General features: G+C 37.1%; 1 protein-coding gene across 1 annotated transcript in view; it reads left to right on the forward strand.

The window, feature by feature from the left end:
• The window catches only part of RELN (reelin), a 250,778-nt gene that overhangs the window by 4,719 nt on the left and 220,971 nt on the right, over positions 1 to 25,088 (forward strand). The window contains 1 exon segment of the mRNA XM_042467668.1: positions 1,774 to 1,909. Coding sequence (XP_042323602.1) covers positions 1,779 to 1,909 — 131 coding nt within the window. The 5' untranslated portion in view covers positions 1,774 to 1,778.

Below are 25,088 nucleotides of genomic sequence, written 5' to 3' on the forward strand. Positions count from 1 at the left end.
TGGATTGCTCAATTCTCATTATATGCAATGATGTAGTAAAATGGTGAAATCAAGGTTTGCATTTTGGATTTAAAAAAATTGAGCTATGGATCCAAAGATGTGGTGGACCAATTGTATTTTATACATTGTAATAGTTGTTCTCACTCCTTTATCCTATACATATGTCCAATCTTTTTTTTCCTGCTTGAGGTGTGATTAACTGTGGTGTGTATGGGTTTCTTTCCTGCCTGTCATTCACTCTGTGAGCTCAACACCTCTTTCCCCCCCTCCCTCCATGTTTCTCCCCCAGTATCCCTATCCTGGTCTGGCTTCTTATTCTTATTCTTCTTATTATTTACTTTGTATGGATATTTTCAAAATGTCCAGATAGGTACACATAGAGCTCCTGAAAATTGTCAGGCTTTTGGAGTGGTTGGGTGAATTTCTACATTGGACCTGTTCTGTGCTTAAGACCACATCATTGTTCAAAATGCATTGTGTCGATTGAGGCATAATAGGCTGCTGGATAGTTGGCTATTGTTTTGGAGGCTCAATTAGATATCCTTCCGATCCTTTCTAACCATCTCTATGATCCTATGAATCTGGAGAGTCTGGGTCTGGTCCCCCACTGTATTTGCTGAAGATATTTCAGATACTGTACTTGAATTTGGTTGTAAAATGGCTTGGGGGCCACTGGTTGAAATGATGGATATACACATCTTTGAAATAAATAAATGTGAAGCAAAAGTGGGCATAGCAGCTTAAATCAAATTCAACACTAGGGAATTGGGAAAACGTCACTAGTACATATGCTCTATATTACACATTACGCTCTATATTATACAGCCTGAGATTAATCATCTTGGCGTCCAAGGAGAGTTCAGGCTTGATCTGTCCAAGGACCCATTTGTTTGTCTTTTTGGCCGTCCACTGTGTCCTCAGCACTCTTCTCCAGCATCACATCTTAAATGAGTTTATTTTCTTTGGGATATTTGAAAACTACATTGGAAATATTTATTTTTTTCTTTCAACTGCAAGAAAACTGCAGAAATTATTTGTCCTTTTGCACAAGGATGCAATAGTTGCAAATGTAAGTCCCTAATGCATATTAATTTCCCTCAGTTGATACCAGTCAAATGGATGAATACAGTATGTGAATGGATGAACGTACAGTCAGCTCTTCATATTAGTTGGCATTACGTTGTGGATGCCTCCCCTGCAGATATCAAAGTCCACAGGACCTCAAATACCCAATGGTGGCACAGTGTGCGCATGACTGCATTGAGGTGGCTGCGCCACCTTTGGGAAGAACTGGGTGGGGCCATCTGTGGATGCTCCAAACTATGGATGGCAAGCCTGCAGAAGAGGAGAGCTGACTGTAGATGAATTATTTTTCAGTTAAGGCACTTTATGTATTACACTGGAAGTCATCAAGGGGCTGCAGGTTCCTTATTTGATAATTGTTATATCTAATGATGTTGTAAATGTGTGAATGTACCATCCTGACTACAAGTAAAACCATACCAGTTCATCCCATGCTGGGAAAAAAAGTTTTAAATATTACATACAGTATAAGAAAACATAGTGATGGAATTTCAATCAAAATGATTTGGTTCCTTTCACATTAATATTCATGTCTGAAATAGCTAGAACGATTAGGATATTGCATATATAATAGCCATACAACTGAATGTATTATAAATTTCTTACACATATTTCTGAAGCAATGCAATGAATCTTTTACATTTAAATGAATATATGTTTCATAGTGTTTTTTAAATGTTTTCTGTGCAGGAATAATGGCTGATCACCAGTTTGGAAATCAGTTCATGTGCAGCGTGGTTGCATCGCATGTAAGCCATCTACCAACAACAAATCTCAGTTTTGTTTGGATTGCCCCACCTGCAGGAACAGGCTGTGTGAATTTTATGTAAGTTTCCAGCATTGTTACTGACAAAGCTGAATTAAAGTTATTTTTTGTAGCAAGATTGTAAAAAATAACGTACAGAGAAGTCCACATTCATATATCTCAACATACATGAATTATGGTTTACATTTTGCGGGTCTTCTCAACAAAGGCTTTCTAGTCCAGTATTATGCTGAAATAACAGCATTACCCATCCACATTTGCAACAAGCAGATGTATTTGGCATCCCATATGGAAATAAGTACAGTACTCACTTCCCCATACTTTCACCAGCATTTGTTACATTAGTGTTTGTCTATATATTTCATTTTAGTGGTGTTAGATACCAATGATATATTGTTTTTAAAGCATGTTCTTTCATATTGGAAGACTTTGATCTGCTTACCCTTCATGAGTCTACAACTATTGCCACACAATCTTACTTCATTAGTCATAACACCTTGTAGTAAAAGGATTCATATGCCCTCTTTGACCTTTCCACATTTTGATGCATTACAGCTTGGAAATGAAATGGATTTAATTGGCATTGTTACCACTTGATGTATATAAGATATTTAACACTGTGGCGGTGCAAAATGCAAAGCTGTTTTGAAATTTTGAAATTTCTCAACAAACTCTTGGTACAGCGTAAAACTGAATATGAATTGAGTTTTGAATTTGTTTTGTAACTATATCCTGTATCTGAAAGCAGAAAAATCTTTATCAAAACAGAAAACCAAGTACTGTACCGGTATTTTCTTAGTACTGATGACCACATGCTTATTCTTGGTGTAACTGATACAACTGACAGACATTACCATTAGCTCAGTTGTCAACAGGCCATAAACCAGCACCATGAGGCCTTAACATGATTGTCTTACTGGCAAGTTTCCTTATTATCAGTACTGCATTATGTTCTTGGTATATCTGCCAATATAAAGCACTCTTGTGCAGTGTTTTCCTTTGTATGTATGTGTCTGTGTTTATGTGTGTGTAGCTTCAAATCTTTTCCTAGGAAGGCTTTTCTCACAGTTTTTTACTGACTGGCACAAGATGACCGTAGCAGGATAATTTGGTAGATGGTCATGAAATGCTTGATTTTGATTCCATATCATGCACTATTAAGAATTATTTAAAAGAATATGAGCATATCACAGTGCTACTTGCACAGGTGTCTGCTTAACATTCCTCTCAACTTCTTTGTACAGTACAAAGGTTTATGCACAATAATGGTAATAGATGTTCTCTGCTGAATTCCTGTTTACATGATAACATTTATTTTTGCTGTTGTGTTCCTTCAAGTTGTTTCCAATTTATGGTGGGCCTAAGGTGAATCTGTCAGGGGTTTTCTTGGCAATATGTGGATGGAGGGGGTTTGCCTTTGCCCTCCTCTGAGGCTAAGAGAATATGACTTGCCCAAAGTCACCCAATGGGATTTCATGGCTGAGTGAGGATTCGAACCCTGCTCTTTGTATTCACTCAAACCATTACACCCATAAGTAATTATCCTTCTATTACAAAACGTTAATGGCTTCTTGTGTTTATGGCTGAGCTGAGATTTGAACCAAGCCACTATATACACATACCCTTAGCCATTGTTTTTTGTTGTTGTTAGCTGCCCTTGAGTTGACCCCAACTCATGATGAGACTGTGCATGAGACATCTCCAAGACCCTCTGTCCTCCACTGCCCTGAACAGTTCGTGCAGAGTCAGGTCTCTGATGTCCATGATTGAATCCAGTCATTTGGAATGTGGTCTTCCTCTCTTTCTGCTGCCTTTTACCTTTCCTAGCATTATTATCTTTTGGCATAAGAGAGTTTACCACTCTTTTCACAAATCACCAGCATTTTGTTGCCCATATATTACATTCTTTCTTTTTATCTGTGTCTCTTCCTAAAGGTTTTATCAATTGACAGATTTGTTTTGATGCTTTCCAGACTGCAAATCTTGGCATACAACATAAATCTCTTCTTCTAGGGTCAACATATCAACAGAGATAGAAACTTTTATCTTTGGGGAAACTCGGCATAAGTGGGACTGGTTAAAACAACCCTTACATACAGTAAATCTCATTGGTTCAATGGGACTATTGTAGTTTGGACTAACAACTAGATTTAGCCCACTCTTCTTTTTTTTCTGATGAGGAGCAACTACTGGTATATTGCTCACAATAGTTCCACCCTAAATGTCACAACATTTAAGGATACTTTGAAGGAATTGTGTTATCATCCCTAATTAATAACAGCCATATAGGAGACATTTAAGGTTGGCATAATGTGTAAAAAGTGTCCAAATTAGAGATGATTAGCATTTGAGAATTGAAGCAGGAAAATAAGCCTTCTGAGGCTGATATTGGTAGGAGTATGATTCAGCTTAGTCTTTGGAAAGAAGAGACAGCTCACTCCTCATATTAATTCATTTCCAGCCTTTTAACTGAAACAGTTCACAGGTTTGCTAATTAGTTCCTGATATTTTGTAAGTCTGGTATATAAGAACTGAACAGATGCTGCTCAACTGCCCTTGAAAGCTTCAAGAAGATAACAGCTTCCAATACCAAAGTGCTACCCTGGATTTTATCAGGAGGACTGACTGTTGTTGTTGTTGTTTAACTATTAGAAAACATATGTGCAAATGATTAAAAATGGCCAAGATCTGAAATTGGTGGTGTTTATTCTTAGGTTAAAGTTTCTCTAGATATGGCCACATGCTTCATTAATTGAGAACCATGTTTTTGATAGTCAGTTTGAGCCAAGGAGCATTAACTCAAGTGCTTTGAGCTTGAGAAATATTTGCAGGTCATAGCTGTGCTGGGCTTCTTTGACCATTCTGTTAATCCTAAATCCTCTGATAATGTTTGAAGGCTGAGCATTTATTTTACATTGAACAGATACCAGCTAAACACCAGCTCTATTTATGTCTGGTACAAAAGCATTAAAAGGAAGAATGCTCTAAAATGGGAAAAACTAATTACTGAAGTGTGCAGCTGCCACCCACCCACAATATTTCACACAATATTGTTCCCTCATATCATGTCACTACATGCTTCCCATTTTCCTGCCTAAACTGATGGGAATCAAGGACCAAGGAAATACAGAATGGCATAATGTCAGGATAGAAGCAATCTCTGCTAGATGGGGAGGAGGATGAAAGGATACATGCTATTACCTTTGTTGAAGTTGGTGAAAGCTGTAAGTTTAGGCTAATATACCACATACCTCCTAGTGTGATATGGAAAAAAACTGTGCAATGGTAGATATTTTTTTCTTCAGATCTATTGGGCAGTCTCATCTAATACACCTCAGTTTATTAGGCAACAAAAATTACTTTGACTTCCTTAACAGTGATAATACATTGGAAAAAGAAACACATCTACTTGCTTCCTTTTCTGATCGCAAGCTTTCTGGGCAACTGAAGATGTAAATCTTAATTTGTTACATTCTGGTATGCAAGAACAAAAAGTTTTTTTTTCCCCATTGAGTGAGTTTAATAGAGTTTTTCCATAGTTGTTTGGCAGTTTTCACAGTTTGAGAATATTTTGCAAAATATTGTTGTACAAAAAATATATCAATATTTTGCATAGAAACTATATTTTGCCCAAATTCCATTGTGTTATGCACAATATTTTTGAAATTAAAAACAAACAAACAATGTTTTGCATGAAAACCACAAGTTGTTGCACAAATTAATTTTTCACAACAGCCTTAGGCTCACAAAGGGCTGAAACAGATGGGCTGTTTTTTTACTCATTTACTCATGACAAATTTCCTCTGTGATGTAGTCTGTTTGCCACAGCCCCAATACAACCAAAATGTGGCAAACAGACTACACCACAGAGGAAATTTCCATTTCTGATGGCAAATATCCAATAGGAAATATAAATGTTATGAATAAATTAATACTACCTATTTGAAATATTTCTGAGTATTAATTACCTAATAAAGTCAATTCCAATTAAATTGTTTAAAGCAACTAATTAATAACCTCTATTGAAGATGTAATGAAAAGATTTACACAATTATATGTCACAATGTTTGTTTGTTGTTTTGTTCTTCCAGTAGGAATGAAATGATCTGTAGGCTTAGGCTTATGCACTCCTTTCTATCATTTGCTGTGGTATGGCTTCAAGGATAATATCAAAAGCTTGTACTTCCATTCTAGATCAAACACACTATACCATGTTTCTATACTTCAAACTGTGGTTAATCTTAATCACAGTGTGTTGAAACAAGCTATGTTGCATAACCAATGTTGGCTTCTTTCAGGAAACATTGGTTAAGTTTAACTGTAGTTTGCCTAACTTCCTACATGAGAATAAAGTGCAGCTAATGTTAACTGGAAAAGAAAGTTTCCAAACCACTGCTCACAGTCATGCAAGGACTAACTTTCTGGGCTTTCTCCTTGTCACACTAAACCATGATCTAGTGTCATATCTATAAAGCTATCAATTGTAAATAGACTGACATGATCAGAGTTCATAATTACTTGCTTTGAAGTATAAATTGGTTCATTTTATGAACTATAAATTGGTCCACTCAGAGATACTATGAAAAGTATGTCATTTACCTGAGAAATTCATGACACACATGTATTTCTGACATATGTGACAGTGGGTTTTAGCACTTTCCTGGTCCAGGCAACCTTCCTAACTAAAGCAAATCCTCAAACAATGTGCCTATAGTCAGACCCAGCCTTCTCATAACTTCAAAAATAGATTATATTTGCCTGTGTTATTTGTTTGTTTGCTTGTTTCTCTAACAAGAAACATAAATAATATTCCAAGAGAATTGTATTTATCTCTAAAATTAACTGACAGCATTCTGTCTCCAACAGTATTCAGATTTTCGAATTATCTTTGGACCCTTAGTTCAGAAAGTCATTGTGGGTTTCAATGGGAAATTAACAATTGGTACAAAATGTTCCTCTAAGACAGTTTATCTGCCACTGCTGATCTTCCCTGTAATTTGCAACCTCAGCAGAAACCCACTGTTTTAATATGACTGTGTTAAGGCTATGCTTTAATAGCTCTGTGTGAACTGGACATGTGCTCTATGCCACGTTCCAGAACCCTTTGGAATGAAGAGGGATTAACTTTAGTAGAAAAATTAATGTTCCACAATTTTACTCACAATTAGCAAGCAAAGTTTTGATTTCTCTTCCCTTCTCCTTCACACCTTATTGCTACAGCACCTAAGCCACATGCAATGCACCCAAAACACGCCCACTTACCATCCTCTCACCACCCAGGATTGGCATGAAAGCAGAATTGAACTGTCCCACTATAAAGTGAAACACACCAGTATTAGGAAAGGGAATCATTAACAGAATTTTTGTGTTGATGAACATAAAAGCTTTCCAAATGGTTTGCCACCAGGAAAACAATAAAGAGGGCCAATGTCATGTGATAATCTCCAGCCAAATACATAATTATCCTGCTTCAATTACATTTTACTGCCTGGTCCTAAGTCCTAAGACCTTGATCCATAGAGTATTGCTAGAGCAGGCCCCACTGGTATATTTCCAGTGTATACACATATGGGGCTGGCTGTGAGAGCAATTCCCTTTTCTACCTCAGTACGTTCCCTGAATCTAGAACCATGTCTCCCAAAGAAATAGAGTCAGGTACTATAGTTACAATGAATTCTACTTGGATTTCAGAAGAAAGGAATTTTTTTTATCATATGAAGATTTAGCATTATTTTATTGCATTCAAAAGACAGTACAAATGTCCAAATATGACAAACACACATGTCTATCTACAACACAACACCACACAAAACATGACATTGACAAAACAAAACAATGACTATCTCTATCATTTATATACACCATTTTCTCTATTACAGTCAATCCAATCTAGTATCTTACATTCAATTAACTTTCTTATTATCAAAACTTCCTTATCATCTTCTCATCTTTTCGTTTCATTATAATCTCAATAAAATAAAAACAAATAAATAAATAAATAAAACGTTTCTCCTTTCTAAATGAACACACAAACTGAAATAAATGTTCTCACCGACTTTTAGGTTTTCAGTTTAAACAAAAGAAAAAGCGAAAAGAAAAAAAATTCTATATAGGCTTCCTTATATCCAATTTCAATATCATGATATATTTTTGATTATTCTGTTTAATTGTGACAGTCATCTACATTAAAATTCCAGCCTTTTTTCTTCCCAAATTTATCCCTGAATCTAGAACCCTGTCTCCCAAAGAAGTATTGACAGGCACTAGAGTTACGATGGATGCTATTTGGATTTCAGAAGAAAGGAATTAGTGTTGTTTTCCTGAGGTTGGAAAGGTTAATTTCCAGAATCCCCCACTGGCCATGCTGGCTTGAGGATTCTGAGAGCTGTAGCTTAAAAAATCTTTTTCAAACTCTGCTGTCTTCCCATTTGGTCATGTAACTATAGTTTCCTAATAATAGAAACTCTGTTTTCATTACTTGTTTTAGAACATTTCAGCTTATAGTAAATCTCAAATGTTCTGTTCCAGATATGTAATGTCTGTGTCTAGAACTGTTTCTGGTGAATAACAAAAGATGTGTCTGGTCAGACTATCTGTAATATGAATATAGAGACGTTAAAACATTTATAGAAACATCCAGCAAGATGACACAGTCTGTTCAGATCCTTTAAACTGTAGTGGGAAAGTGACATGCTGTCTGAGCAAACCACATTTTCATGGTAAACCAATAAGCTTGAATGACTTTCTGGTTTGTTAAAAATAGTGAGCTGAACTTACAGCATACTTGTTTAAACATGAAATGAAATGTACTGTCACCCAGTGCAATCCATACCCCCAAACACCCTCAGTGTTTCCACTGACTGAAACACATGCAACAAATTAAAGAATAAATATTAGTGTTATCACATAGACACCTACCTGAACACTTTTTTACTAAATGGGACTTGGTACTAGTGTACTAGAACTATAGCAAAACTACAAGGAATGAGCCATCACTACATAAGGTAGCAAAGGATACCTTGGAATTCTTTAATACTTCAGTGGTTAAATTCATTGTCTAGTTTTGTTTTTCTTTGACTTAGAAGTCTGCACAGAAATGGCTGTTAATCTCTTGGTGATACTCATATTGGAGTGGAATTCCAGAAAATCTAGATTCTTAATATTAATTAACAGTATGTAGCATGCAAGGTGAATCTAACATCCAATGCCTAGCATGGAAATGAGAATTCCAGAATAAGGAGTCATTATAAATGTGGCCTTCTTTGGGATCATTTTTATTACATGTTGAAATAGTTGCAACCAGAATACTTCTGAATATCTAAACTTCCAATGCTGAAGTCTTGTTTGTAGCAATAAACAGGATCAGTACAGAAACAGGAAAGCTGGTATCTTAAAGAGTTTTTGCAATATTTGAAGAATAAGTACAGAAAAATTGCACATTTTTAGTTCATCTAGGACAGTGGTGAATTTAAGCATTTAAGCATCCGTAACAAGAAAAATAAAAGCCACTTAATACTCTGTGTCACATTGCACTGACCCGTCCCAAGAATTATAGAATGAAACATTCCAGACAACAATCAGACATTGACTTCAGCCAAAAAAGTGACTTTATGTGCAATGTTTGAAATTTTTTTTCAATGTGTGAGGCTCTGCCAAAAAGCCACTTGGACTCAAACTTAAGACTTATTTCTGTGGCTACTTCATGTGCCCAGGCATAAGAAAGAATAACATGATTTTCTTTTAAAGAAATCACAGGATACCAGAATTAAAATCATCATGATAAAGTGGGTTTCCATTGTACAACTCTAATAGATTTGTCATGCATAGTAGCAGGAGATTATTTTTATTGTTATGTAGAAAGAGAATAGAATTAAATTAGCTTGTACTAGTACATTTATTTTAGAGGAAACGTCTTTGTCATAAATATGACTCTGAATATATTTTTAATGTCAAATTTTGTTTTATCCCAACCTCCTGCTAGAGAGAGTTTTGTGCTCACTGGTTTTTTATGTGCCACCACTAGAGTGTCTGCTTTGAAACTCATTTATCCTACATTTATTTCAGGCCATGATTTCACTGCACCTAACCTTTGCTGTCTTTCAGTGAAGACTGTTCATTTCCCAAATTATCCAGAGTACAAAGGATGCTGGCTGTGTGTCTCAGGATGTACAGCAAATGTGTTAAAGTGCTTCTTAATGTGTAGCTGACAATTACAGAAATAGTATCTCCTTTGTTTGGAGCCAGGGAGAAGATCAGGTAGGAAAAACTGTCAGGAAACAAATGAAATAAATAATAAACCACATGGTCTGTACCTGAACCAGAGTGGAATCAGACAAAATCAGGTAGACAGTAATTGAACCTGGTTGTGTCAGCATAAGTAACAAAATATTTATGTTTGAGTGCTTTTTTGGTTTGTTAGTTCTGAGTCTCCATGTGGTTGCTGGTTGCCTGTGCTAAACCAGTTCACAAATAGCAGTGTGATTCATTTTGGCAGCTGTATCTTACAGCAAAAATAAGAGCCAAATGAAGAAGCAACAGGACTCAAACAGATAAACATTATTTGCAGGAGTAATGCTGGGCATATGAATTAAGAAAATGATGAAGGCCCAGACTATGAGCTGCCTGGGCCAGTTTTGGGTGAAATGGTACCTCACACAAGAAATGTAACTGACACTCTTCTCAGTTTGTTCAGCTTGGAATAAACTTTTTCCCTCTGAATTTCTACTCACTGAGCCTGACTGTTTCAAACAATGTTCACAATCTTAGTAATTAGGTGTCCACTTAGATTTTTCTGCTTGAATGTTTTTCTCTTAATTCACAAAAATGCAAACAATTGTATTTTTGCTTTAAAAACATCCTTCATCTTAGGATAAATAAAATAGTTTTATATTGAACTTTATTATTTCCCTTCCTGAAAGAAATAAGATATGGTCACTCTCTTATTTCAATAACTGACAAATTGGAGGTCAAATTTTGTCTAGAGCTAGCCTAAGGCCTTAACCCAAAACCATTCGCTTCCGAGCTCAATATAAGGCGTTGGTTATTACCTATAAAGCCCTAAATGGCTTGGGCCCAGGATACCTAACGGACCGTCTCTCCCCGTACATTCCGCCTCGCACCCTCAGAACGTCTGGGCAGCAATTACTGAAGGTGCCTGGGGCTAGATTGGTTTCCACCTCGCGGAGGACCTTTTCCATAGCTGCCCCAGCCCTTTGGAATAAGCTGCCCACTGAGCTCCGCTCATCTACCACCCTGGCCCAATTTAGGAAGGATCTCAAAACCTTCCTATTCCAGCAGGCATTCCCCGAATAAATATCCTGTGGGCCTCCCTCCTCTTCCGTGGCCATGAGGTTGGGCTATAGGGGCTTTTTATTTGTTATTGTGTTATTGTTTTTAACTTTTCTGTATTGTATGTATTTTAATCTTGTTGTTAGCCGCCCTGATCCCTGGAAGGGCGGGATAAAAATAAAAATTTTATTTATTTATTATTTATTAAAAAATATGCTTTCTAAATTTCACTCTAGTCTTATCATCTTTAATGTTTATAGAAAGGATTATGGAATGTTTTAAACAAGTGACTTAAACGAACCTCATTTAAACATTCCAAAGAACAATGCCCCCTGTGTGCCTAACAATATACAGAAGATACCACATAGTAAATACGTATTTCCATGGAACACCAAATAGATGGTTGGCTGCCTGGCTTTTGCAAAGAGATGAAACTTTTAGCAGTTTAAGTTGAACAGTAATTTTAATGTTAAAAACATTAAGACAGAATTACCATAGTAAGGAGCTTATCACACAGCTTTTAAAATTGACTTAATGCTCCCGAATTGAATTCTAATTCAAGCTGCATCTGTATCCTATCACATGGAGTTTTGCCACTGCCGCTGGTGCAGCCAGTGTAACTTCTGGACAGAGTCTAAGTTCAGCTGGCCAGTTTGCAAAGCTAGCAGCTTCCCGGCTTTGCAAGTCGGCTGGCTGAACTCGGATTCTATCCAGAAGTTACATGGGTTGCATCCCCCCTGGTGGAATCAGTGGCAAAAATCCATTCAATAGGATCTGGATGCAACCTGAATTAGAATTCAATTCAGGAGTGATAAGTCAATTTTAAAAGCTATGCGATAAGCCCCCAAGTTACAACCATCCACAGCTTAAAATATTCAATATATATCTAGATATCTCAAAAAACCTTGATTTTGTCATATTATGTAAGGGACAGCGATTTTATTGTGTGATTATATTTAATGGAATTTAAGCATCCACAGATTTTTTGGTGTCCATGGGGATCCTGGAAGAAAACCCTAGTGGATACCAAGGACCCATTGTATAATTATGCTTACTTCATAATTGTAGAATGGGATAAGATGGGAATACTTCCACTGCCTCAAAATCACTGGACACTGCTGTCTCTGCCAAAGAGAGAAGATAGAGAATGAGTTGGATAGAGGATGAAACAGGGGTGCCTGTAGCTTTCTAAAAGGTGATTTAGGAGGGAAGAAGCCTGGGGCTACAGGCACAAGGGACTGATGAACTGCCACAACCTGAAGCAACAAAGATTGCCTGGACAGAAATAAAAGCCTACCTGTGAGCAAAGTTTTGCTGTATGCCAAACCTATTTATCAATAGGGAGGTGTAGTAGAAGAAATGGTTGTGGAGTAGCAGCAGTAGCAGCTTAGAATAGGCAGAAGAAAGGAAAGGCTGGGATGGAAAAATCTTTGAGGCTGTTTTTCTGAGCAAGTATAAAGGAGTTTTTAATCCCCTTCCATTTTTCCAAAGCTGAGAGCAATAATGAGAGGTGCAAGCTGTACAATGTTGAGTGTATATCCCCCAAAGAGAGATGATTTATAAAGGTATGTGGGTTTGTTTGGTATTGGACCAAGAATAAAATTTGAAGTGCTCTTTCATTTTGGTCATTGCCATGCTTTGCCCACCAACCACTATAGTTATTTTGGCATCCCCCCAAACCTGGTAATATACCACTTACATGTCTGTGGATCAAAATTAGATGAAAAATTACAGTTGCTATTTGCCAAAGCCATTTGCGGCACATTTTATGAGCCTCTAGATGCCATTTGTAGTGTGTGATAACACAGCCAACTGAAGCATCTGTCTGGAAAGAGATTACTTTAATTATGGGCTCAATGTCTTGTTTTTCTGCAAGTGGCCCCAAGAGAATAGTTTGCTGCTAGATGAGAGGTGCTACCATGCACATTAAAACCTCTGAGTTGTAACTCTGGAGTTAGAAAAGTTGAAGTTGAAGAAAGGACTTCATAAAATATCCATGCTTGCAGTCTTATTTCTTTACCAAAGTATTTATTTATTTATTACACTTATATTCCACCGTTCTTCCCAAAAAATGGGATTCACTTTTTCCTACAACAATATAAAAAGACTATAAAATATATCAAAAAGCAATAACTCTATACCTGTTCTAATAAATATTGGTTTGTTGAGATCAAATGAATCTCACAGATGAATAGAACTTTATATATTTATTACACAGAGTAGAGGCATGTTCTTATGAGTAATGGTTAATATAAAACCACATTCTGTTTGATTTAGGATGTACCAAATATAGCTTCTATAGACAAACTGATAATTCATGTATTTATTAATAGGGTTCTATAGTGCCCTCTTATTGCTCTTCATAGAGTCATGCAGCAGTATTTTCCCAAGCCAATGGCAAGCGACACTTTCCTGCCCAAAACCTACAATGTCTTTGAAGAGATTTGCCCAGTGTCCCCAGGAAGTAGCACAAATGATCAAGTGATCATTTGGGTAGCATAATTTTCCCGGAGCAGCAATAGGTGGTTTCTCACTCCCAAAGAGCAGAACCATGCATGATACTGATGCATAGATTCATAGTACTCTGTGGGTGTGTGCATAGATTGTCTGTGCTTTCAAGCTATCTTGATCACTGGTGACCCCCATGAATTTTATGGGGTTTTCTTAGGTAAGGAATACTGAGAGGTGGTTTTTGCCAGTTCCTCCTTCTGTTTTGGAATAAAAGGGGGGGAAAGCATGTAGAAATGCAAACAGTTGAAATACATTCAGTAGAAAATATCTGTGAACATGATTTAGTTAATAGCAACAATTAAAATTAAAAATAGTATATTAGAAAAGTGTTTAGAGAAAACACATATTGACTTCAAATGTAAAGTTCAGGATGAAAATATGGGTAGAATTCATGACGTGGAGATTGCCTTTTTCATATCCCTAACCGAACCATCTTCATAATAATTTTAAAAACCTAACAATTTAAGGCTCATGGGGGAGGGGGTACTGTATTTTTAGCCTTATAGTTTAATTTTTAAATGGTTTTATCCTTTTTTTTACTCTTTATTTTTAAACAGAAATAGGATACACAAAAAAACATAATACAGACTTACAAATATCACCCACCTTATAAATTAAAGACAAAAAAATACCCATTAACAACAAATTTCTAATCTAAAACATCACACTTAATATATACAAAGCTTCCCAACTGTCAGGTATAATGTAGCCCTGATTTCCTTCTTTGATCTTAATATCTATTATACTCTATACCTTTTTAACACATTCCATTCTGTGATAAATACCTATTATTCAACAAACATGCTCTATAATACGCCTATTTTAATCTATTTTATATTCTTTAACTTACTTAATTTCTTAATGCAAAATCTCCCCATCTTTGTTTCCATAGCTTTATTACATCACACCATTCTTCTAAATTTGGCAAGTTACCATCTTTACGCAATATCGTTAATTTGTCCAAACTCAACATGTCATATGTATAACCACTCTTCAACAATGGGGATATCTTGATTTTTCCATTTCCTGGGATGTACAATACACACAGTAGTTATCACATATAACAAAAGTTTCTTCATTTTTTTATCTATTTTACCGTCTAAACTCTATAACATATTGAGTAGGTACATTCCCGGATACATTGCAATCTTAATTTTAAGAATTTCAGAAATAATATTATGTATTAGCCACCACATATGATAAAAAGTGCCTGGTGTTTCATTACATTTTCTGGTTTTAGACTTGTTAAAATATTGGTGTTTTAATATGATAGCAGGCTTAATTGTGTTTTAGCAATTTTATCATTAGATTATAGTTCAGTCTCTTTTTAACTTTGTCATAAACCAAGTTGGGTCCCTTGTTGGGAGAGAGACAGATTATAAATTAAATAAGTACATTTCCATAAATACTCTTTGTCTTATATATCATCACCTCATGGTTTATGAAAATAAACATCCCTGGAGGGATAGATATGCATTATTACTTCACAGAAAGCTGTCCTGCAAAGTTTTTTTTTATAATAGTAACCACTTACTCCAAAAATACTTTTAAATTTAAATGGATAAAGAATGCATTGATACGTCTTGGAGTAGTGCAGTGAAGAACATAGCTAAATAGTTTTCTTGTCAAGTCCTGTTCCATGTAACAAGTAAAACTAATCATTTAATATGTACAGTGGTACCCCGGGTTACGAAAATAATTCGTTCCGCCGCGGCGTTCGTAACCCGAAAGATTTCGCAACCCGAAAAAGCCATAGCCGCTAGCGCTAAAAAGCCGCGATTTCGTGCGAAAAAGCGCCGAAAAGCACCAAAAATTTTTTCGTAACCCGAAAAAACCTTCGTATCCCGGAACAGTTTTTTCCTATTGATTTTTTTCGTATCCCGGAAATTTCGTAACGCGGTGCTTTCGTATCCCGGGGTACCACTGTATTTGATATTCAGTGTGTAATCATTATGAATTGACCATAATGAATTCATTTGTGGTTAATGTGATTGTCAAGTTTGCTTGCAAGATGTTCTGTGTAAAATGACATTGATTTAGTATTATTTAATGGGTAGTGTTTATTTTAATCAGTCCTTATTAATAAAAAGAAAGCAGAAAGCTTGTCAATGAAAGGATGTTGTTTATCACAGCCTTCCAGATAAGTGCAAATGATTTAGCAGCCCAGAAAAGGGATTGTGTTATTAATATAGGAGACTGATGGGAGTGGCAAGGAAATATACTTGCCAAAATTTTGAATCCTAAAAAACCAAGAAATGATCCTTAGTTTTTTGTGGGTTTTTCAGGCTATGTGGCCATGTTCTAGAAGATTTTCTTCCTGGTGTTTCACCAGCATCTGTGGCTGGCATCTTTCTCTGAAGATGCCAGCCAAATGCTGGGGAAACGTCAGGAAGAAACTCTTCTAGAACATGGCCACATAGCCCGAAAACCCCATAAAAAACTATGGATGCCGGCCAGGAAAGCCTTTGACTCAATCCCAAAATGTTTCACTGCAGACTGAAAGTTGTTGGGGAAGGAGCAGAAAATTAGCTAAAGTGGGAGAATGGAACACACTGCCTGGATACTGCAAATACTCTACACTGCAACATTTTGTTGCAGGGACCAACTCATATTCTTTATGTCACCATAACTCAGAGACTCCTGGGATGCTATCTCATGGGGTTAAGAGAGCGGCTTACCTTTCCCGAATTCAGTGCTAACTCGGGAGGCAGCTGGTTCTTGTCACACATAAATCACTGCCAGATCGCCTCTCAGGTCCTTCCCAGATGCAACTAGCATCATCTAAGCTGCTTCTGCAGCCATTTCTAGAAGTCAGAAGCGTCCGTGTTGAAAAAGACTTCTAAAAATGGCTGCCGAAGTGGCTTAGATGACCCTGGCTGCATCTAGGATGGATCTGGGCGGCGATTTGGCAGCAATTTATGTGTGATAGGAACCAGCTGCCTCCCGAATTAGCACTGAATTTGGGAAAGGTAAACTGCTCTTTTAACCCAATGCGATATGGTCCCTGCTCTAAGTACTGTACTTAGGTATCCATGGCAGTAGTCATTTATGCTAAAATCAAAGAGCAACCTTTGGAGGAGCAGCCCTGAGACAACTTTGCAGATTTCAGACTGATTCCACAGACTAAACTTAAATTCTGCATGGTTCATATTCTGTAATTTATATTCTAAAATTCCAGATTATTTTAGCATCTGGAAATAATCTTCCTCTGATGTCCTCTTGAAGTACTCATTGCCCCCTGCATGATTTCCATCTTCAGGTGGAAATGAAGTTTATGTTTTAGTCCTGGTAGCAGTAGGACTCCTCAGATAGTTCCACAAGTACAGTTGATAAAACAACTTTCTGGACTACAAATCCCTACCTCATGTAGAAGGATTGTGAGAGCTGATGTACAAAAAGCAACTTCCTTCAAATCTATTGTAGTCAAAGACATATATAACAGGAATGTTATTATTTTTCTTCCTCTTAGAACAGTATGCAGATACACGTGTGTCTTCAGTGTATGAATTGAGGCGCTTCTGGTAACATAACAGTGTTCTGTGTGCTCTGTTCCACTTTGGCGGACAAATAAATGATCTCTTTCTCTACTGCTGCAGGGGCCTCTCTGCCATTCCAGGCATCGGCATTTTTCTTTCTGCTGACCATAGCAGAATGACCTTTCTCTTAGAATTAGTGTCCATAGCCTTCTGGGGCTGGCAGTGCTCAAAGGTCACAGATATTTTTAACTGAAACTTTGCAGTTTTCTTTAAATAGTGGTTGGGTGGGAGGAATAAATACATATAAATAGCCTTTTTTTGTTGTTCTGTTGTTTTTGTTCATTAAAATAGTGTCGGCCAGTCTGTTATTTTACTGTGCTAAATATGATAGCTTTTGGCTAAGTGATAAAGTTTATTTGTTTATTAGTCTGCACTTCTGATAACTGTAGACTAGGAAGGTAAATCTTCATTTACTTCATTATTCCATGCAATAATGCAAAGAATTTTAAAAGCTTTCCCCTTGCTCAGTATGATTACAAGAGGTTTTGCATGTTTGTTAAGGGATTTGGGTTTTGTTTTGGTTTGGTTTGGTTTTTGCATGTCAGGACTTCAGAAAATTTCCATTTTTGCAGAAAACTGTTTTTGCTCAAAACCAGAATATTTTGCTATCACAAACAGAGCAATGGAATAACAATAACAAAACTTTTTATGTACTCATCAAACTATATTACACACCTGGATATATATTACAGAAGTCCAACATTTTTGATATTATGAGATAATACAGTATAAGAAATTAAAAAATGTAGACTATATCAAATTACTATTCAAACTTCAAATTCAAATTGCTGTTCAGAATTTTGAATAGTAATTTGTAATATAATTGTATGAGTGCACAAAAAGTTTTGTTAGTGTATTGCTATTGCTTTGTTTTATCTGATATTTCTGAATTTAGGTGGGTGCTGACTTTTTTTGGTTGTTTTGAGAAAGAAACATTACACAGGATTTTTCCCCTCAAACCAGTCGACCATTTTTTGATGGGGTGTCATAGTGTGATGAGACACCATTTCCTATTCAAGATGGAAACAAAATGAGAGTATTCTTTATATCCCTAATTTAAACTATACTTCATATCCTCTGTCCTGTTTTTTCCTGAGGATCTGTGTTCTCCACCTACCAGAAGTGCTTGCTCCTGATTTTAGTTAACTATGGTTTGTTGAGATATGCAAACTGGATAGTGATAATGGTGGTGTGGCAAAACAATATTTCCAAGAAAACCCTGTGATAGATTCAACTTAGGTGGTTATAAGTCAGAAATGACTTGAAGGCACACAACAACAAAGGAAAACAAACTATCACATCCAACTTTTAAACCACTTTAAAAGTTCAAAAATAGCACCTTTAGCTTACTTACTGCACACCATCATCTCCATCTCATTACTGCCTTACCATCCAAATGTGGATACCGTGCATCTTCTCAATGATGGGAAAACCCATCAATAAGTCCCCAAACATGCTGATGTCCCATTAGTCCCTAGATGTGATAAGTTCTTCATGTGGCACTTCTATGATTGGGCAGTCATGTGGTGAAAGTATGTGCAAAATAGTGATTATGCTGTAGCAATGAAGAACTTGCCCCTGGATGTATCCAACAGGGAATTTAAAACAACAGCTAAATGAGACACATTTCTAAGCACCTTATAAAAATCCATAAGTTGCTGCCATCAGTTTTGATGAAGAGTAACATAAAAAGGTTAAATAAAAACAAAAACAAATAAAAACACTGATTACATTTTAAGGGCACAGTTAATTTTTAAAGACATATATCACAAAAAAGGCAACATGGCCCTTTTTGTTAACCAAAGATCTCTATTTGCTTGATATCTGATGTGGAACACTAGATGAAACCTCTGGTGCCTCCACATTCAGTGTCTTATCTAGTACTTTAAGATGTTTAACTACATCCATCACATATCACTCATTTTTAATTCTTCACTCAAAAATGGCTTCTTCTCTGTGCTGCATCATATGGCCTGTGTTATATACTGTGTAGCTGATTGACATTAACCAAATAGTTGTTCTGCGATATGGATTGTATAGATGACTAAATGCCAAAGTCATTGTGCAATTGCTTCAGTACACATTTACTGATGCTTTTTGAACTGTATGCACTTGGAAGCAAGAGTTCTAATGCTTCAGTGCATGGCAAGTTTCATCTTGTATCCACTGAAGCAGTATTTTGACTTATCCATTTAGCTGTCTTAATTGTTGCTTGGTATTAAAAAAAAAAAGCAGAAATGCTACAAAGTGTGAAATATTCTGTCTGGAGGATAGATGTAGGTTCACACGACTGTGCAATGATTGTAGGGTGCTGAAAATGCATGGACTGAAGTTTTGTGGAGGGATTATTCAGAAAACAAAAGACTTATAAATTGAGCCTCCTAGTGTGGGCTATAAATGAACTTATCTAATAAATACATCCTAAATTTAGCTATATTGGGAGAAATTTGGAAGTTTGTTTTAATTTGGCAAAACATGCTACAAGGATTTATTCTTGTGGAGAGCTTGGTTTCAGAATATATTTCATGGCTGATTTATGTGCATTCTGAAAAGTAAAGTTTGCAAGTTCTCAAAAACCATTAAACAAATTAGCATAACAAATAGCAATATAATAACTACCTTTTATGCTTCTGCATTCCTGCAGATTAACACTCACTAAGAGAGCTCTTGCCAAAAGCTGAAGTATTTTGAGTGTCAGAGTATATGGACAAAGTTATATTAGCAGCAATATACTTCCGAAAATGCACCTTACTGACAATAGCTGTCTTGAGTTATTACCTTGTTTTTATCCACTGAAAATAATACAGGTAAATGGAAAGGCAATACAAGTTTTATAGTTCCACATGCTGAGTTTTACAACTTAGATATACAGATGCTTAAAACATATATTTTTGAATCCCTGCAGATAATACAGAATTGTTTTATTTTAGTTTATTTGGCTTTGAAAGGTAATGATTGGAGAAGCCAGTCCCCCTTGAATGTCAAAGGACATCAGCTCTCTAAAGAACAGGCGAGACCTCTCCCTGCCTAATCCCTAAGGAATATGATCATTTCAGTCTACGGTTAAGGCAGTTTTTTGTTGTTTTTGCACAAAGGCTTCATGATTAGGAGCACCTATGTGACACTAGCCACACATAGAACTATGGAATTTAAAGGTACTCCAAGGGTCATATAGTCCAGCCTTAAATAGGATTATCTAGCTTCCAAAAGAATCAGTAAATCCACATCCATCATGCATCCCTCTGGAACAGGGTTTTCAGAGGCTTTAGGAGGAAGATATGGTCACTGATTTTGGTGGGAGAAGCAGGACCTGGCTTCTGAAGCCTGGCCATATCTTAATCCAGTGGTGTCAATAGGGGAGTGCGGAGTATGTGGACTGCACCAGGTGACACCACTGCTCCTCAGACATCTGTGCTTTGGCAGAAATGGGCTGTGGCATTCAACTGTGTACCATTAAAATGCTGAAGAAATAGTGTGAGTGGGATGAGACTCAGTGGAAGGAAAAAAGAGAGGCCCCAATTTTTTAAAAAATAAAATTTAATTTAAAAAATCAAAATCTATTTTTTTTAAATTAAAAATTCTTCTTTTTAATCATTCTACTTGAGACTGCCTTTGAAAGTCCTCTGGAACTTCATTTGGCACAAAGAGCTGCAGCCACATGTTACTAAGTTTTCACTTTAACCACATGAAACTGTGTATATATACATATACATTTAAATGTATAATTATAATTTTGCTAGTTGTTTATGTCACAACTATTACCATTATATTCAGTGATATAAAGAAATTATGATTTATGAGTAACATTAGTACAAAAAACATTACTTGGGATTCTATATGATATGGTATGGGAGGAAGTCAAGGGTGTGTGTGACACCATGAGTTACCACACCGGGTGATGTCAACCCTAGTGATGCCAATGTCTTAATCAAAGCTCAGGATTTACAAGCCCTTTACAACAAGACAAGGTCCCAACATGCCTGAAGGAGGCTGTGGTCAAACCTGTTCTGAAAAACTTTCCCTGGATCCTGCTGTACTTGATAACTACAGGCCAGTCGCAAGTCTTCGGTTTTGGGGCAATGTGCTAGAGTATGTGATGGTGTCTCAGCTCCAGGGGTTCCTGGATTATCTAGATGCTTTTGTCACCTTGGTGGATGACTTACACAGGGAACTGGACAGGGAAGTGTGTTCTTGTTGGGTGTACTGGAACTCTCAGTGACTTTTGATATCATTGACCATAGTATCCTTCAGTGTTGTCTCTGTGGGGTGGGGCTTGGATGCATTGTTCTACAGTGGCTCCATTCTGTCTTGGAGAGACACCCTCAGAAGGTGGTGCTGGGAGATCCCTGTTCAACTCTGTGGCCATTGGCCTCTGGAGTTTCTCAGGGTACAGTTTTGTCCCCTATGCTTTTTAACATCTACAGTATATGAAAACACTGGGAGAGGTTGTCCAGAATTTGTCCAGCTCTATCAGTCCTTTCCATCTAATTCCAGGGAAGCAGTTTCTGTTCTAAACCAGAGTCTGACAGCTGTGGTTGACTGGATCAGGGCAAATAGACTGAAGCGAAATCCAGATAAGACAGAGGTGCTTCTGGTCAGTCAAAAAACAGATCCAGGACTAGGGATTCAGCTTGTGTTAGATGGAGTTACAGTCCCCCTGAAAACTCATGTTCATAGTTTGAAGGTACTTCAGGATTCAGCTCTGAGCCTGGAGACCCTGGTTTCAGTAGTGACCAGAAGTACTTTTGCAGTTAAAGATGTGCCCATTCCTGGAGAAGACAGATCTGGCCACAGTGGTACATGCCTTGGTTACATCCATTTGGATTACTGTCATGTGCTCTATGTGGGGCTGCCTTTGAAAGTATTCAGAAACTTCAGTTGGCCCAAAGAGCTGCAGCCAGTTTGTTAACTGGAGCTGGCTACGGGGGACATATGGCTTCCATATTGCAACAGCTCCATTGGCTGCCAGTCTGTTTCCAGGTACAATTCATAATGCTGATTTTGACCTATAAATCCCTGTGCGGCTGGGTGCAGACTATTTGAAGGACTGTATCTTCCTTTATGAGTGTATTAGAGTGTTGAAATCATCCGGAAAGGCCCTTCTCTCTGTCCCACCACCCTGTCAGGTGCATTTGGTGTGAACGAGAGAGAGGGCCTTCTTGGTGGCTGCTTCCAGCCTTTGGGACTGCCCTCCATAGACAGGCCAGGATAGCCCTGTCCCTGCTCTCCTTTTGGCAGCAAATAAAAACATTCTTCTGCCATCAAGCTTTTTCAAACTGATATGGGTTGGGCTTTAAATGCTGTAAATGCTGTGTAATTCAGATTTTAAGTTTGTTTAGAGTTTTTAATACATTTTAAATGTTAATGCATAATTGTTTTAACTTTTATCATTGTTTAACTGTTTTTTTAAATTTTATATTTATATTGTATAAATATAAAATGTATTGTTTTAAATTTTCTGTGCACCCCCTTGAGTCCCTATATTGGGAGAAAGGCGGAAAATCAGAAGAAGAAGAAGAAGAAGATAGCACTTCTGCAGTTGACACTTCGGTTCCTCCTTATCTGTATGGTTCCGTTTCCACACTTCCAGTGTGTCCTGTTCTGCCTTGACAAAAAGCCCAGAGGACGTAATAGGGAAGACGAACCAGTGGTTGCAGCACTATAGACAGCTCCTAACAAGTAAATTTACTTGTTAGAGTCTCAGGCCCATTCTCACTGGGCTATAAAGCGATGAATCCTGCTGCAAGTCAGACTCAGAGCGAATTCCCAAGTAGTATTCGAATCACGTCCATCGTTCCCATTACAAAAGGGAGCAAATGGACATAGTTTTCCTTGACCCATGTTCTCGTTCCCATTGATATTGGGATCTCATTGATAGACCAGCCAGTGGTTGCAGCACTATGGACAGCTCCTAACAAGTAAATTGGTCTGAGTGCTCCCAGAGCCATTTCAACCCTTTGAAGCTTCCTCAAAGAATGGAAAGCTTAAAGTACAGCCTTCCATCTTGGAGCCTAGCACTCTCCTGCATTCCAAAAGATGCCTCCAGGACATTTGCCTGTACTGCTGGATTGACAAGGGAATGGAGAAGCCAGTTCCCTAGGGTGTACAGTCTCCATAAGTATGGAACTAGACATCCTGGTTCAACATTTTTGAGCTAAAGAGCCACTGGTCCTCTGTACTTGGACAATGCTGATGCCTGGATTATTCACCAATGCTTCTGGTTTGTTGAGCCTCTGAGTCAGAACTCTCGGGCAGAGAAGCTGATGTTTTCACTAGTGCTGTGGGTTACAGGCAGCCAGGCTCTCTTTATCAGAGACAAATCCCAGGCTGGTTATTCTGGTTGTGGATCTTCATTCAGTGTCCTGACTCATGCTCAGTTATGAAACCCATTGTACACTGGGGATTTTGTCAGCTTTCTTAATATCATCGGTATGAGAGAAGTCAATGCTGCTGATCTCCAGATCCCATATCTCATAGCTACCTGTCATGTTTTATCTTATTCTTTGGCTGCCTTTCCCTTATTTCTGACTTCAAAGCTTGAAACTTACCTGATAAGATACTGCTTATCAAGAGAAGCCCTAGCAATAAGGAGGAAGGAGTAGAGGGTATAGACATATGCACAGAAAGTTCCAGTTCTGTCTTCCAGAGTTAGATTGAAAAAATATTACTGCTATTATTACTACTATTAATAATAGTGTAATAATACTAGTAATATTGAATTTACACCCCTCCCTTTTTCCAGGATAGGATCCAAGGTGGCTGCAGGTATTTAGCTGAAGCAGATAAGGCCCAAGCATGCTCTCTAAGCAATCCATGGATTGGGTAAGATTTGGGACTCATATGTCATAGAATTGTTTTTTTAACCTTACTTAGGTTTAGTTTTCTTTTTGGAGGCAAAGTGTGACATTTCAAAAAAGTAGATATGGTGGCTGAGTTGTGTCAGCTGATATGGCATGTATTTCTATAACCATCCTCAACCTGACAGCTAAATGCAGTCTGAGACATATTTTAAGCATTTTGCACAGTGTACAGGGAATAAACGATTTGTTCACTGTCTACTCTGTGGAAATTGTTTGAGAACTGTGTTATTAATTCCATTTAACATTATTAAGTTTCATTGCTGTCATGAAATATACTCATACTGAAAGTGATATGCAAGTATAGCTTGTGATAAAATCTAGTTGAATGTAAATAAGGAATTGTGTTCAGTCCATAATGATGTTTAATTTAATGTTCACTTTAGATGTTACCAGAAAAAATATTTTAGTCATGCCACACCTCAAAGACTAACAAATGTGTCATATTATTTTGTGGACTACAATCACTTTCATCAGCTATATGCATTACTAGTGTGCATATATATATATACACACACACACACACACAGAGAGAGAGAGAGAGAGAGAGAGAGAGAGAGAGAGAAGGTGTGGTAATAAACCCTGAACTTAGAAGGAAATGAAAATTAGAAAGTGCAGAGAGTGACAATTATGTTATCAAAGGTAGCTGTTCACAGAACAGTTGGTGATGTTAACATAACATCCTGGCATTGGGCAAACTAAATATCACATAAGGTTTATGGCATATTTTCTGACTGTATATAGTCTTTGCATCTATTCATACTAAAGATGAATATAGAATCTATAATTTGTTTTCCAGGGCACTGCCATTTGCTTTCATTTAATCAGTTATTCTTAGTTACTGCAAATACCAAGTTGGCATATCTGTACAGTAAATTTAATAGAGGTCTGACAGCACTTAAAGTAATAATCCAAAAATCTGACAGAAACAAGAACCTGAGCTTTACTAGCACAATGCTTGTTATTGTGACAAGCATGGTTTCTGTGAAGAAACACCCTATGTACTTTAAGACAACCTCAGAGGAATACAGACAACAACAGAAACCG

Source organism: Sceloporus undulatus, chromosome 5 (genome assembly GCF_019175285.1).
Source record: "Sceloporus undulatus isolate JIND9_A2432 ecotype Alabama chromosome 5, SceUnd_v1.1, whole genome shotgun sequence".
Classification (NCBI taxonomy): Eukaryota; Metazoa; Chordata; class Lepidosauria; order Squamata; family Phrynosomatidae; genus Sceloporus; species Sceloporus undulatus.